At 34.8% G+C, this 13,900-nt stretch overlaps 1 protein-coding gene across 6 annotated transcripts in view; it reads right to left on the minus strand.

Annotated features, from left to right (window-relative positions):
- SEC24B (SEC24 homolog B, COPII coat complex component) overlaps positions 1-13,900 on the minus strand; it is a 94,184-nt gene that overhangs the window by 54,172 nt on the left and 26,112 nt on the right. For 3 of the 6 annotated variants that reach the window (XR_009048779.1, XM_057705675.1, XM_057705679.1), the window contains 2 exons: positions 12,830-13,003; positions 4,060-4,164 (listed from right to left, as the gene is read on the minus strand). The exons of 1 other annotated variant lie outside the window; for it this stretch is intronic. Coding sequence is in view for 4 of the 5 variants with exons in the window: in XM_057705675.1 (XP_057561658.1) it covers positions 4,060-4,164; positions 12,830-13,003 (279 nt within the window). In the remaining variant the exon portion in view is untranslated. The remainder of the gene's footprint in view (positions 1-4,059; positions 4,165-12,829; positions 13,004-13,900) is intronic. 2 more of the 6 variants (XM_057705677.1, XM_057705676.1) reach the window with 2 other exon arrangements.

The raw sequence follows: 13,900 nt of genomic DNA on the forward strand, positions 1-13,900 counted from the left end.
CTAATGAAAGGTCCACTCTAGCACTAACAACTTAAGGAGTGAATACCCGTGACTGAATAAACTTAGTGAAGAATTTAAGATATAACCATTATGGGAACCTGATAGCTTGCTATATGCTCAAGCTTTCTTTAAATTTAAGTTTATTCTCCAACAATTCCGAACTTTTAGAAGCTTCCAAAAAAAGTAAGACTGTCTCTAGTACAAAATCCTATTTTAGTTTGCAAGTGTGCATTTAATGAGGAAACTTTAAAAAGGAAGCCTATTTGTAGCACATAATTTAAAAAATATAATTAGATGGCTTAATGTAAAATCAGAACTGAAATCAAAATTTTCTTTTAAAACTGAAAGTTTTAAATAAATATCCCTGTACTTGACTCCTGGATAGACCCACTATCAAGGAAACCCTAAGCTTTAATAAATGAAAAGCTAAAATAAGTGGATAGTTACCTTAACTATAACTATAAAGAAGAATATTACTGATGTCCAAAGCTGCTAGTTGATATTTCATTACTGCTTAATAAATTTTTCTGAAACTGGAGAATTCCACATAAACTAAACACACAAAAATCTCATGATTATAGGGAAATGAAAACCACTGAAATGCTTGAAACACAGAGCACTACAAAATCTCTACTTGACAGACACACGTATATGTAACCTCCACACCAATTTAAGGCAATTTTACCTTTTTATATATGAAAAAAAAATATTGTAACTGAGCAGGATCTAAAAAAAAAAATAATTCATTTTAAAGCTAGATTTTCTTTCCCCTCACTCAGAATGTCCCTTTAATTTGCAATCAACAAAAACAGGATTTTTTTTTTTTAACAAACCATGAAGAGATAACACCAGAATCCTAGTAAAAATGTCCAGAGTCCAGTCATTATTTTGCTGTTTAATAAAAAAGGCAAAGGAGGAAGACAACAAGTAAGTAATACCATGGTGACCACTGCCATGTGTGCTTTCGGTCCCCCCTATTCCGGAACTTTGAGTTCTCACTAGGAGATAAAGACTATCCTCTTCACACCTCTCTGCAGACAGAGAGACCTCAGTTTGAAACTCTACTCTGCTAATTAGAAGCTGTGTGACCAGAGACAAATGTTACTATACTTGTTCACATCAGTCAACTCATCTGCAAAATGGAGCCAATTATCTCTGCCTTGCAGGATGGTTGAGAAGAATAAACTGAGATAAGAGCATGTTCTCAATGTTAGTAATGGCAGCTAATCTTTTTTTCGAGAGATTTTACCATTTGCCTGACACTGTTCTAAGCTCTTTACAAAGAATACCTTCAATCCTCAAAACAGCCACATGTAATTGTTACTATTACTATTCCCCATTTTACAAGACGAGCAAATTGAGACTCAATGAGTTTAAGAAATTTGTCTAAGGTCACAAAGCTAGTAAGTGACAAAGCCAGGATTTGAACAGAGAAGAAATGACACAAAACCCCACAGCGTTTCAGCGCTTTAGTGCTGCGTCTGGCATACTGTAAGTATTCAAAGATGTTAGGTATTATTAGATTCTAAATGCTGTGAGTTAAGAACTTTGGGATTTTTAATCTGTAATATATCCAAGAAAAAGGTAGTTAAATAAGATAAGGTGACAGGAGAAAAGCCATTAATGCTAAATCTTTGTGATTTTCCAATTTTTTTTCTGTTTAAGGAAATGGGATTTTCAACCACTGCACCTAACTGTAAGCAGAACAAAAACAGGGATAATTTAGGCTAACAACATTACACAAAATAACACATTTTTGAAATGTGTAAAATAAGGATCATGAGATTAAAAAGTGAGACATATGTAGGATCTGAATAATATATACATTAAATAATAATAATAATTCAGGGCCTGGAAGCAATGAGCATACATTACAATCAGATCTTGGTTTCTAAAATCCCTTTCTCCACTATAGGTACCAGGACTAAAGGAAATGGTTTGTCCCCGGCTTGCAGAAGCCCAAATACAAGATGAGCTGGGAATGTCTTATCAAGGACTTAAGGTACTTAAAATAAGTGCTTAAAGATTCATGGGAACATTTTTAAAAGACAATTTGAAGGAGCTGCTACTGGCCAGGTTTAGGACAAGCTGCTATCAAAATAACTAATGACAGTAATGGATTATTACCCACTGAATAAAATAAGAATCCATCAGTCAATATGAACCAAAAGAAATCAACGAGGGAGAAGGGAAAGCTCTTCTTCACAGTGATACCTCAACTCATAAATATAGAAGGAATGCTGAAACCAGAAAATCACCAATAAATGTTGAAACTAATGCGTGATGGTTTAATAAAGAACAGGATATTTACATAGTATCAAAGAATTTCCCCACAAATTACTTATTAATTTCAAAGGAGAAGAGAAGTAACTTTACAGTTGAGAAACCTGGCAGACACCATCTTAATCAAGTAATCAAAGTTAACATCATCAATATAGGGACACATATTGGCCTTGGAGAGAATGTACTGAGAACACAACATTACTTCAGTGGTAATCTTGCCAAAAATGCATGATTTGAATCTAATCACAAGTACACACCAGATAAACCCAAACTGAGGCACATTCTACAAAATGACTGGCAAAATGTCAAAGTCAAGAAAGAGAAAGAAAGGTTAAGGGACTGTTCTAGGTTGAAGGAGTCTAAACAGAAATGACAATTAAATTCAATGCATGACCCTGGACTGGATCCTGCGCCATGGAAACAGCTATAAGAGACCTTGTTGAGTACATGTATGCATACAGCTGATTCACTGTGTTGTACAGCAGAAACTGGCACTACAACGTAAAGCAATTATACTCCAATAAAGAGCTGAAAAAAAAGGGAAAGATCTCATTGAGATAACTGTTGAGATTTGACTATTGACTGTGTAACAGATATTATTGCATCAGTGTTCAATTTCTTGGTAACTGTACTGTACTTATGTTGTATAAGACATTGTCCTTACAGTCAGGAAATACATACTGAAGTATTTAGAGGTACAGGTTCATAATATCTCTACCTTACATTCAGATGACATAGGAAAAATGAATATAGAGAGAAGCAAATGCAGCAAAAATGGTAAAAGTGTACATGGCAGTTTCTTTCACTCTTTCTATAAGACTAAAATCATATGAAATAAAAAATTACCCAAAATTTAGAAAGATAAATGGGTATTTAGATTTTTAAGGTAAGAAAAATTACTCTCCATCTGGAACACTCTATTTTCAACCCACCACCTCAAATCATGCATAAGGATTTGAATATTTAAAAAAAGCAAAGGAAATGGAAACTTTTACTTAAACGGATTGTTTACAGAGCAAATCCTTCCATTCAGTTATGAAGATAACAGAAAGAGAATCATGGTCATGCATAATAACTTGAAAGATCATCACTTATTGGTTCAGTCTTAAAACTATTAGAATTAATGGAGGAACTGAACTACTTAATATTCAATAGTTATACTTATCAAAGGCAGAAAAATATTTTAAACAGCCTACCTCACATAATCGCATGCACAATTTTCTTCAACTAGCACAGTGTCAACTGCTACTCCATGAAGCAGGAAAATAACTACAAATTTGGAGTCTTCTAAACATGTGACGAGGAAGGCCACAAGGACCTCAGAGAAACACTGTCCTATTTCTCTTTCGCTTTTATAAAATCCGTATGATTCATTTTGATTAGACTAAAGTAGCATGCAAAGAAGAAAATAAAACATTCCTGAAAGGAATCCTAAAAGGGTGCTACAGCAACCATCAGCCAAAAGCTTCAGTCAGGACTCATTCCTTTGCATGCGGCATGAGAGAAAATGCATTTCTGAAAGAAGCAAGCACTCTATCATCATGAAAAATGTATGGTTACTTACAAAATGGTAGAGATGTCCAAAGGAGAAAACACAAAACAAATAAACAAGCAAAACACCTCATTTTGAGTGACCCAACCTTCTATAACTCAAACCAAGCTATTGAGCTAAATCTGCAAAGACACATTTTTTAAGGACTAGTAAGTAAGACTGTGGATGTAAAAAGAAAGCTTGAGTAGGAAAAGATCGAGAACTGGTGTAAAGCTAAAGCAGACCTGCTTCCTCATCCTCCTCCTCCTCTTCCTCATCATCGGAAGCTGATGACAAGGGAGTTGGTGCGGAGCTAGCTTGATTATTAACATAGTCACCATACTGCATGCCTGTAAGTGGAAAGCACAAACACAAGAGTCAAACCACAGGAAAGATGGGAAATAAAATTCTGACATTGCATAAAAAGTGAGAAAGAACTCTGACATTCCAAAGAACATCCCAGCATGCATATTAATGTTAGCTAATTTATTATCAAAACTGAAACCGTTAGAAAATCTCTGCAAAGCAGTTTAGTAAAAGCAGCTTTAATATGAACTAATTAGTTTAAGTGTATATATAAAAAAATAAGTACCGTGTCTGACACTGATAATATTTAGGAAACTGCACTGATATTCTCTGAACATTTTACTGAGCTCTATACACGTTTACCTTCTTTGACCTTGGGACCCTTGTGGTATACTTCCTTTGGGACTGTGTATTCTTGGTGAGCAGTGATCATTTCTACTGAAATGAAGTCATACAGCACACAACACACATACAGATACTTGGTACCTTCCTTCTGCTAATGCCACCCTGATGGTATCTCATAACGGAAAAAGAATGACAGTTAAAGAACTGTATTCAGCACAGTTCTCTGCTCAGAGTAGATGCTCAAAAGGGGGCGGGGGGGGAGGCTTATTAACTGTGGCCCTACAAGTGAGACAATCACAGAAAAGTGAATTTTCTGAGATGGCCAATGGCAGCATCAGCCTACTGCCTACATGTGAGTCTGAAGTAGGTGAAGGAGACTAGGCCTCGATGTGAGATACAGCGAGAAGGCAGAGTCTGTGGAAAAGGCACAACAACCGGTAACTGTGTAATACCTCCCTTTAAAAAAAAAAGTTGATTGCATATTTTTATTATTTAATTAATCTAGCAAAACCAAGACAAAAAATTAATATCCACAAAATTTTTAAGAGGGAAAATTTTTAAAATTTAAAGTGCAAATGCTTCATAAATAAGAATAAACATCCTTACAAAGAAAAATCTTAAAGCTCAATTTGAAAAAAAAGAAAAAAGAAACACACACACACACACACACACACACAAAACACCAGTAACATAGTGTGGATTTTCAAGAACATTTCACAATATTGGAAGCACAATGAAGCCCTGCCTCACCAAAAAAATCATGTGGAACACCTCTGACGCTCTCCTCATTGTTTTCTTCAGGCGACCTTTTTAATTAGCATGGAGAAACATAACTCATTGTCTATAGTAAGAAAAAAGCTATTAAAGAGTAAAACCTGAACTTACAGGAGAGCAAAGGTTAAACTGTGTATGACTGAAGCTTTGATCCTCATAACTAAAGAAACCACGGAAAAATCTGCTAGCTTTGCTAAAACATGTTTTAAATATAGATAAAATGGCAGTTTTATCACAAATTCATCTGAGAAAGTAAAAATAAATGTAAAATAAGTTCAGGGAACACAAAAAATAAACTTGATACCTTGAAAGACCAAATTCAGACTGGCATGTCTCTCTAATAAAGGTCTAGTTAAAATGAAAATTTGACTAACATTAGATCTTGGGTTAAATATACTAAGAAGTTTATAATTAGAAGTTAACAATAAAAAGATTTTATAGAAAAGAAATTCTTCAATTTAAGGACTTCTTTAAAAACAAAGTACTTTCTCAAAATGCCAATTAGCACTGCACTTTAAAAAGTACACGTGTATGTATATAGTAAGAAACAAGAGAAAGAAAACAAGAAATTCCATTTACTGTGCTAAGCTAACAGAGACCAAAAAGCATGAAGAAAATCCATTCTTTTCATGACTGAATCATTCTGTAGACTGTTGACTACAGCTAATCAAAGGAGCCAAAGCACAGGGCAAACCTATACGTATTATAAGATAAACATTTTCCTTTTTCCAGATTTACTAAATAAAAACAGATTTCACATATTACTGGAAAAATATCCAATGCTTAACTGAAAGCAAACGAGATGGCTATCCAATGATAAAAAAAAAATTTACAGAGCAACTATTTAATGCTCTAGAACAAACCTATAAATAAGACAGAAGAGAGTAATATTATTTATTAGAATATCATTTTAGATTATACAATGGTTGCCAAAGTACTGTATTAACAGAATGTGACACACCATACTTAATTTTGCTGTCCTAAAAAAAGATGCTGTCCTAAAAAAAGATGCAGTCCTTTTTGGGAAGTGCTGGAGATGGTCAAGATTTAAGCTCTTCTCCAACTGTGACTCAATACACTCAGAATTTAGCCTTCCTTTGTTCGTTTAAGTAAACTTTGTTAAAAGCTTGGGAACACTAATGGCACAAGAATATGACATTTAGTTAATCCACAGGAGAAAGGTAAGGTTAATCCACAAAAATCCAGAATAACTGTCAATCCATGTTGAAATGCCCTGCTCTAGGCTGTATACAGTACACGGCAGAAATGCACATGGGGCACCTCCCACCCCAACCACCACCACCCACGCCATCAAACAAGGAAGGAATGCCACATCCCTAATTTACTCTGTCTTCATCAGAACTTCCAAGGTATGAATCTAGAACACCAAGGGGTGGGACAATATTTCACAGACTGAACGACATGACGAAGAGCCTGTTATTGACAGGGCCCCAATATTTAAAAAAAAAAAAGATTCTGTTTAAACTACCTATCATTAAAGCACCTTCAGGCCAAATTCTCCAGAAGAGTTGGAGTTGCTTAACAAAAGGCATCTTTACTGTTTCCTAGATACAGTTACACTGGGAATAAATAAAACTAGTTTTAGGAGAAAACAAATCCCTTGTGGAGGTTAGCTTTTTTAAATTCAAGAGTTCAGACTTTTGAGCAACTTTTCCTAATCTGGTCTTCCATCTAGGTACACACACTAGAAGACTTTGCAAGGGTTCCTACAAAAGAATGGTTTTAAGGGATTCACTTTCCATAGTACTCTCTTTCCCACATCTTATCCACCTAAGAAAGTACCTGCGTTAAGAACAGACTTTTTCTCACTTTACAAAGGAAACACATTCCCTTAACTTATCCTAAATCTTAGTAGGAAAGCTTCCTCCTTCTTTAAATGATTAATCGAGGTACCCTAAACCTACAGACTATCTTTTACCTTGCCATACATGTTTCAGTTAAAAATGAAACATATTAGAAATAGGGTTGGCTTTCTTAATTCCAAAATATTGAAAAGTAGGGTGACAGGAGAAATGATAATTTATTTAACGATTCTGCATGTATGCAGGCCCCGACCATAACTGCAAAAGAATCCATTGCTTTTGAAAGAATTCTGTGGGAACAAAGCAAGAACAGTAAAAAAATATTGAACAGCAAAGAGCAGAACATTATGGATAAAGATGGGGTCTCTGGGTTCAATTCCAGGTAATACCACTTACTAGCTGTGTATCCTTGGGCAAAATTACTAACCTCTCTGTTCTTCATTTATATCATCTGTAAGGTAGGGTAACAACTACCTCAAATGGTTACTGGGAGGATTAAATGAATTAATATATTTTAAATCTTCTTAGAATGGTGCCTGAAATATAGTAAATACTATAAAGTATTCACTACTATTACTATTGAATTTTGAAAACATGTTTCTGTGTATATTTAATTAAAAACAATTATTTTCAACTATTCTTAAAATACTTATCCCTAGGGCAAGTCATTAGTTAGAAAAAGAATCTTCCACCAACCTGAATAATGTTCTTAGTAATGCTAGTTCCTTTCAAAACAAGCAGAACATTTTCTAGGACTAGCAGTCTTTTTCAAGATACATTGGATAAAACTCATAGGTACAGATTCTACATGATTTCTTTCAGAGGCTATGCGATGCTCAATAAAGTACTTTACAACCTATTTTATCATGAAATATTTATAATGGTTATAATCATTTCATATCCCCTTATACTTTATATACTATATAATTCTCTACCTCCTTTTAACAACAACAACCAAAAATTTACCAGCAGGTAAACCTATTAGTGTGTGTGTGTGTGTGTGTGTGTGTGTGTGTGTGTATAATAAATATATGGGAACATTTTTATCATGATGTATGATGAAATTAATAGTTATTTCTAATTTTTATGCTTGAGTCCTATTTAAATACTAAAAAAAAAAAAAATCAAATAACAGAGTTTGATACACACTGTGCATATATTTACCATAGGAATACACTGCTTTTTAAGATAATCCTTGCTGCACAAACAGCCTAATATTTGGCACATATTACAATGCTTTATTTCAAATTTGGCAATGAGAAACAGCATATTGACTCACTGCCTAGTTTTTATAACCTATACTATAAAAAAGAATAATCTTTGACATTCAAATTTGACCGTTCTTAGTAATTTGGCTTAGGAGATATAGGATGTAATTTATTTCTCATTGGAGTTTACGATACCCCTTGAGGGCTTCCTAGGTGGCGCAGTGGTTAAGAATCCGCCTGCCAATGCAGGGGACACAGGTTCCATCCCTGCTCCAGGAAGATCCCACATGCCACGGAGCAACTAAGCCCGTGTGCCAAAAAAACAAACAAACGATACCCCTTGAGACTTCAGGAACACATTTCCTTGGATTAAGAAATTAAATCAGACTTTTGGACAAAGAATAAAATGTGTCTCACTGGTTTGAAAATGAGGACTGCCTTTGCCAATTAGTTATATGGAGAAACCATCCGTGAGATAAATGGCCTACATCATGGCTTGAAGTGTCTGTATTTATAAAAATACATTAAAGTATGTGATATTATACTGGCAATGATATAATAAAATTCATAATATTTTGAATAATTTCTAACTCAGTAAAACAAGCACTGGGTTTGGAGGCAGAAGATCTGCATTGGGTCTTGGCATCCCTTTAGGGAACCTGTATGTCTTTGGACAAAACATCTAACTTCTCCAAACCTCAGTTTCCTCATCTATAAGAGAAAGGTGAAATATATGTCTGTTTCACATGACGATCAAGTGAGATGATAAAACTGTAAACTACTACATAAAATTGTAAACTACAACATGAAATAATAACGCTACCAACTGTATACAACTTGAAAAATAAAATTCAACAAACAACAATAAAAATTTCTCACATTTAATTCAGAAGGTTAAAAAACTTTATAGAATAATATTGCCTTAATAAAACCCTTCCGATACCATTCCTATCTACTTTACATGAACGAAGTTTCTCAGTAATTATACATATGAAAATAAAAATTATGAATGAAAATTTTCTAAAGTTTATCTTATTCTAATAATGAATCAAACAACAACTCAGGTACAAAGAGCTATGGTGGGAAAGAGGGAAAGCCATTTATCTCAATGAAAGATGTATTTCCAATAAAAATGTACTTTCCATAAAAAAAAAATACCAATATTCATGATGTTTATGTTGTTTTGACCACGTAGATACTGACATTAATTGTATTGATAGAATAATCCAGAAGAAAAAATGTTAATGCTTAGACACTTACAGTTATAGACAATAAAACAAATTTTGAAATTTCAATTATATATAATACTCTTGAAGCAGAGAAGCATGACAGAGTGATAAGAGAGTTTCTAGCTTAAGATTATATTATGTTACTACTACATTCAAGGGAGGGGGTATGACGTTAAGAAGAAAAAGGAAAAATGTAAACTTTGTTAAAAAGGGCTAATTTCATTTTTTTTTTTAATCTTTTGGCCTTAGTTCCACGGCCCGTGGGATCTTAGTTCCACAATCAGAGATCAAATCTGCACCCCCTGCACTGGAAGCGCAGAGTCTTAACCACTGGCCCACCAGGAAAGTCCCTTTACTATTTTTTAAAGGATGATAGGCTTCATTCCAGGAATACACAGAAAAACATAACATCTTTGTTCTAAAAATAAACATATGCAGTATGTTGAAAATTACATAACTGCAAGTATTTACACTTTTTGGTGCAAAATTTTAGAAGTCAATCTAAAAATGTTCAAGTAGTTACACTTCTTTTCAAAAAATTCTTAGGAGACATGCAAGCAAAAATTTGAAGCCTCCTCTCTAAAAACCAGTAAGAAATGCTGAGAGAATAACTAGGAAAGGGTGTTTTCGAAGCTGGGAGTGTCAACTGAAAAAAAGGCACAACCTACAAGTTGAGAACTATGTTTTATTTGGCAGGCTTTCTAAAGACTTCAAGCCCGGAAGAGAGCATCTCAGACAGCTCTGAGGGACTGCTCCAAAGTAAGGGAGAAGCCAGGATATATAGAGGTTTTTGCAATAAAGACCAGGTAGTCAAAACATCAGAAGATTACCATTAATTAAAGAAAACCGGGTATCTTAAGTTAATGAATTCAGCACTTTTCCATGTATGGGAAGATGCAAGAATCTGGGCTCACTGAAATTATTCCTGTCCTATGTACCATAGCTGTATCTAGGGCCAGCATCCTGTTCTTTCTCACCCTGAGTCCCTCAGGTGCAGCACTGTGGGGTGACTGCAGTGGCTCAGGGCTGGCAGTCTGTCTCTATCCTGAGTTCCCTCAGGGCTCACTGCTGGTGGTAGCTTTGTAGCAGCTGGGTGGCTGCAACATTCTTTGTTATATGGCAGGCGACATTTTTCATTCACAGGAGAAAAAGACTAATCTCTTTTAAGTATCAACATTTTAGTCATATCAGATCCACAGAGTACCCTACACAGCTGTACCCTGCACACAAGAGGCATCAGTCCCATAAACTAAAATTTGCACAACGTACGTGGCACCGTAACTCCCAAAGATCTATGTGCGTCCCCCAGAGCTATCCAAAGGCAACAAGCTCACCAAGTAGCCAATCTCCCACTTCAGAAAACAAAACAATAAAAGCTGCAATTCAAATGTCTCCAGCATTATCTTTCCTGTTACTTATTCAAGGAGCTTATCTTAGGTAAATCAAGAGTTTAACAGCCAACGAAAACAATAATCGAGCCCCGTTTATAGAAAGAGCACAGGATAGAAAGGTTTGAGTTAAAAATCTTTCACTCTGGGACTTCCCTGGCAGTCCAGTGGTTAAGACTCCGCTTCCACTGCAGGGGGCACAGGTTGGATCCCTGGTCAGGGAACTAAGATCCCACATACTCTATGGTGTGGCCAAAAAAAAAAGAAAAATCTTTCACTCTGATGCTTACTAATCTATAATCTTGGGCAAGTTACCTGATCTTTGTGAATGTCACTTTTCTCATCTGTAAAACCAGGATAACGTCTACCTAGTAGAATTGATAGGGGGATTACATGAGATATTAAATATAAAGTATCCGGCACATTGTAAGTGTCCGATAGATGGTAGTTCCTTCTCTTTTCAAATCTATCTTACTAGTAAGAAAAAGGAAACAATTATTTAGTGGGAAAGTGGTTTACAAAATGATACTTACAGTAAGATGATAGGATGGTATTTAAAGTAAAATGGTCAAAAGGAAAATATGATAGGAAAAAATAAATTAGCAATGTAAAGGGCCAAAACAAGCAGGATATATATCTAAACATCTGGAAGACAGTCATCAATGTAGCAGAAAGGCACCACTGATTTAGTTAGGGCTCCTAGCTACCATAAGTTTCTTCTACTCATGATAAGTAAAAGTTTCCCACCAGCCCCTCACTTTGAAGGTAAGCACTTATAATAACTAGATTCTATTCCTAATACACCCACTGGCTTGTTGGGAATCAATGGATACTCCTTGGTGCTGCAGTTGGTTTTCCTAAAACACAAGACCGTATAAGAAAATCTAGAATGTATAATCTGATCAAAGGATAGAAAAGCCCCTGTTGACCAAAGGAACACTCAACAGATACAAGCAGTGAGATCCGCCTAAGGACTTATGTTGTTTTTTTCTGAGTCTCAGAACATAAGAGACTCAAGGACATAAAACACCTTGAGTCCGATACTTCATACTCAAGGTGAGGGGCTGTCATTGCATAGTGACTGTAGTCCCTAAAATATTACTAATGATTGTGCTGGAAATATAAACCACATATTCCTAAAAGCAGTTCTCTCTCATCAAATGAAAAATATAGTATATTAACCTGAAACATCAATAGATTTGGAATTTTAGCTAGACAGAAAACAATCAAGAATACTGCCAAAAGAAAAGGCAATGTGGGGAAACAGGGTCAAAAGAACATATTTTAGTCACCTGTCACTTATTTAACATGCTGAGAATATTAAACAAGCAAACAAATAAACCATATTGTTTGTCAATGATGCAAGAATGTGGCCTACAACTTCATTTTCATCATCTTATTCTCAAAACTGGGTCAAAAGTTACTTTCCACTAATAATAATGACAAGCAAAGAAATCATCAAATAGGATATGGAAATTCACAAAACAAGGAAATCTTGGTTGTTTCATTCTAAAAGAAACTATAATAACCTTCAAAAATAGAAACTAAATGGCCCATAATAGAGGGATGAATTAGTAAATTATAATACATTGCCACAATGAATTATTAACCATGACTATAAAACTGTACAGAGATATATGAAGAACTGCATAATTTAGTAAATGTAAAAGCAAAATACAAAACGGTATGTAAACTCTGACTGCAATTATGCAAAATACATAACAGATTTAACAAAATTCTATAACACAATTATATAAAATCATAAACAGAGACTGGAATACATTAAAAAATAGTCGTGTTTGAATTGAAATTTTAAATTACTTTTTCTCGTATTTTCCATAAATTATGGTTATTCAGTTTGACTTTTTAAAATCAGCTATTTGAATTAGTGTGTGTGTGTATATATGTACTATGTATATAATATAACAAATTTCTCAAATACCTTTCTGCTGTAACAGCTCTGATGGCTGTGCAGCTGAGGCCACAGGTTCACCTGGGCGATTTGCAGCAGGAGGTGTCCTTGTTGACGAGGCTCCTGACAAAACAGTGGACAGCACTGGGCTGGACTTGGGAGGCTGAACATTTTGCATTACAGAACAGGGTAAAGAATCTGCAACTGAAGACAAGAAACTATTTCATCCACTGCACTAAGCTTGAAACATATTAAAATACTAATAAAATAGTTTATCTGAAATTCTTGTAGAAACTTCAGCAGATATCTGTATCTAGAAAATAAGGGGTCCAAAGAAATGATTTTCAAAAAAACTAACAACTACTCACTAAATGTTTTAATAATCTTTAACGGCAATTTTCCTAAAACATTTCATAAGCTTCCATACCTTCTTAAACAAAATGAAGCCCAAACAGCTTTTCTTTACTAACTAATGATCACTGTTATTAACACTGGTTATTGTACTATGCAATGGTACCTCGGATAAGATGAACAGAGGTTATTTCCTTCTGTAGTAATGTGATTCATGAATTATACAGATGTTTCTAGTATTAGCTCAGTTCCCACTTTGTGTTGTAAACTGCCACTTCTCATCTGCTGTTTCTAATCAGATGTCATATTTCACAGGTAACTAAGTAAGCGCCTGGCAGTAACATTAGGTTAGACTTCTGGAATAAAGTACATGTGATTCACAGACGGTCTTTTTGATAGCTCAAACTGCCTGACCTATAGGATCATCTTTAGCCACCAAGAGATTACTGAAAAACCTATGATGACAACCTAAGTGTCCATTAATGGATGAACGGACTTAAAAAATGTGGTGTATATACATACATATACAGGTATGTGTGTATGCGTATGCATATATTAATACATGCATGTGTATGTGTGTATATACAGACATACATACAATGGATGAATGGATAAAGAAAATCTGGAAATACACACACACATGAAATAGAATATCATTCAGCCATAAAAAAGGAAATCCTGCCATATGACAACATGAATGGACTTTGAGGTTATGCTAACTGAGATAAATCAGACAAACAATGTATGGTC

Source organism: Hippopotamus amphibius, chromosome 13, assembly GCF_030028045.1.
Source record: "Hippopotamus amphibius kiboko isolate mHipAmp2 chromosome 13, mHipAmp2.hap2, whole genome shotgun sequence".
Classification (NCBI taxonomy): Eukaryota; Metazoa; Chordata; class Mammalia; order Artiodactyla; family Hippopotamidae; genus Hippopotamus; species Hippopotamus amphibius.